Raw genomic sequence first — 2,465 nt, forward strand, 5'->3', positions numbered from 1 at the left:
GTAACTATTTAAAAATAAGAAAACTCGTCGAGGACAATTATGAATTGTAATGATTTTTTTTTTTGAGTCAAAATTATGATTATAATGAATAGAGAATATTATTTTTGCTGTTTTGGTATGTCTTGAGTTCAAATTTTTTATTCTTTATATTTTGTGACAGGCCCCTACATACATAAAATCCTAGCTTCGCCACTGGAGTTCAACTTTGGAGTTCAAACTGGGGTGTCATAGGGGGAAGGAGGAAGCCACCACCACGATGATAGCAACCCATTGGCTTTCTTTTTTTCAATAATAAAAAAATGATAGAATTTCAAGACTTGGTCAGTCGAAGCACGCGTAGCTCAGTATGAAAAGTTCAATTCAAACCTGTCTAATATTCAAAGCAAAATTTAAAACTAAAATTGCTATAATTTGAAATATGCTATTACATCGATGTGGGGTTACCCATTCTTACTTTGTAACTTTTCAAACTCTTATTTAATTGTTATTGGCTAAGAAAAGAAAAAACCCATAGAGATCATGTGTTTCTCCTTTAAAAGAAAAAAGAAAAAGAAAAAGAAGAAGCTACGTGGAAGAGAGGAATAAAACCAAACGATCTGTGGTGTGGACTAAAGAAAACGATCAAATGGCACAATATGCATGTGCAGCATACTCAGTTTCACCGACGTCTTTATATGCCATAAGAAATTCTAGATGATTCAAAGGCTTATACCGTAAGGGGTGCTCCTTGTCCACGAGCTCATCTGGTACTCGTATCATCCCTTTATTAACTGAAAGTAGTTCGGACGAGTATCTCGCCTCATTTTCTCTCAGTATCACTCTATGCCTACATGGTCGAATTCGATCGTTGCTCCAAACCTAGGCAAATCAAAGCATGCAAATATTGTTTTAGTCTGTTTCCCAGTGCTTCTGACGTGACTAAAACTGTTTTTGGACAACCACAAAGTACTTTTGGATCATAAAAACGTTTTTTTTTGCCGAATAAACACTTCTAAATGTTTTTCAGAAAGCATTTGGATTTTTAATATGAATTCTTTTTAGGGTTGTTCCAACAAAGGCCCTTACAGCTACTATATTATAGACACATACCCATCTACTTTTAAATCTTTACATGGCAACTTATTTTAAATTTTAGTTTCAAGTAAAGATTTAAAAGAACATGGATATGTATGCGTCTATGATATAGTTAGTTGTAAGGGCCTACATTGGAACAACCCATATATAAATAAAGCATGAACTATTTGGTGGCATACCTGAAATCCATCACCTGCTATGAATATCACGGATGAAGGCAGAGGATCAAAAACTACCCACTCATCATTCTTTGTATTGATCTCCAGACCATTGACATGATTTTGATGGAGTATGGTGGAAAAGTTCTTGTCCGTATGACTGCGTAAACCCACATCAACTTCAAATTTCTTGGGTTCTTCGTATTTTAAAAATCGGAGAGTGTGCGAAGTCGACTGAAAATGATCGTCATGGTACTTCTCTACACCATAGTTCTCAAATACCATTCTTGTCACAGCATGATCTATTTCTGCCATCACTCTTGCATACAAGTCAGCACTCTCACTGTCCAATAACAAAGAACAAATTAATTAATATTGTAAACAAGCCAATTAGCTATATAGTTGTAAATGGAAAGGCAAAAATACAGGTAGAATAAATTATACCGAAATTGGTCGTTTCCATCTGGCCAAAAATGATGTGTGAATTCCTGAGTTTCTTTAGGGTTTGTGCCATTAACAATTCCAAGGCCTTTCTGCCTAGAACTTGAAGTTATGTAGCCAGCACGGAAAGGCTTCTCAGGAGTATCGACGGGGAAATTAAACAACTCGCCAAATGCATCAAAGAAGGTTTTTTGAAGTTCCGGAGGAACTTTGCTGGGTAGGATTGCCATGAAACAGCCGAGCTCTTCGAGTGCCCGGCAAACGTCTTTCCGTGCTGAGAGCCAAGAGCTTGTCCCCGGCTTCAAGCAGTCCGCGTTTGAGAAATCTACCACTGGAATGCCGGCCACAGTTTGCGAATATGAAGTCATACTTTTTTCTTTTTCACTAGCTGTAAGTGAGGTTTTGAGGGCTCTAAGCATAAAGTAGTGCAAGATGCATATTTTCTAAGTTGATATTTGTAGCTAGAGTGGTTCACTACCCACACACACACACACACACACACACACAAAAAAAAAAAGCAATAGTCGCATTTTTTAAGTAACTAATTTATTTTGGTTATAATTATCGTTGGTCAACGCTCTTAATTAAATAAGTCCCTATTATTTATGTCTAATGATTTAAATATTATAAATTTTGTTGTAGCTGACACATGAATAGTAATAATGTAATAAAATGTAAGAGCATATTCTTTCCCATAATAAAATATTTACAATGGTAATTTAATAAAAATATATGGATTGAATCTTTCTCACTAGCCAAGCTCTTTTCCCTTTCCTCTATATAATTAGTAAT

At 35.6% G+C, this 2,465-nt stretch overlaps 1 protein-coding gene across 1 annotated transcript; it reads right to left on the reverse strand.

Annotated features, from left to right (window-relative positions):
* On the reverse strand, positions 350–2,104 carry LOC18777366 (probable inactive 2-oxoglutarate-dependent dioxygenase AOP2). The gene is made up of 3 exons (XM_007211195.2): positions 1,677–2,104; positions 1,254–1,575; positions 350–858 (listed from the first exon to the last, which is right to left on the reverse strand). Exons 1-3 carry the CDS (start codon positions 2,090–2,092, stop codon positions 622–624), a joined length of 975 nt encoding a protein of 324 aa, XP_007211257.2. The 5' UTR covers positions 2,093–2,104; the 3' UTR covers positions 350–621.

This window comes from Prunus persica, chromosome G5 (assembly GCF_000346465.2).
Source record: "Prunus persica cultivar Lovell chromosome G5, Prunus_persica_NCBIv2, whole genome shotgun sequence".
NCBI lineage: Eukaryota > Viridiplantae > Streptophyta > Magnoliopsida > Rosales > Rosaceae > Prunus > Prunus persica.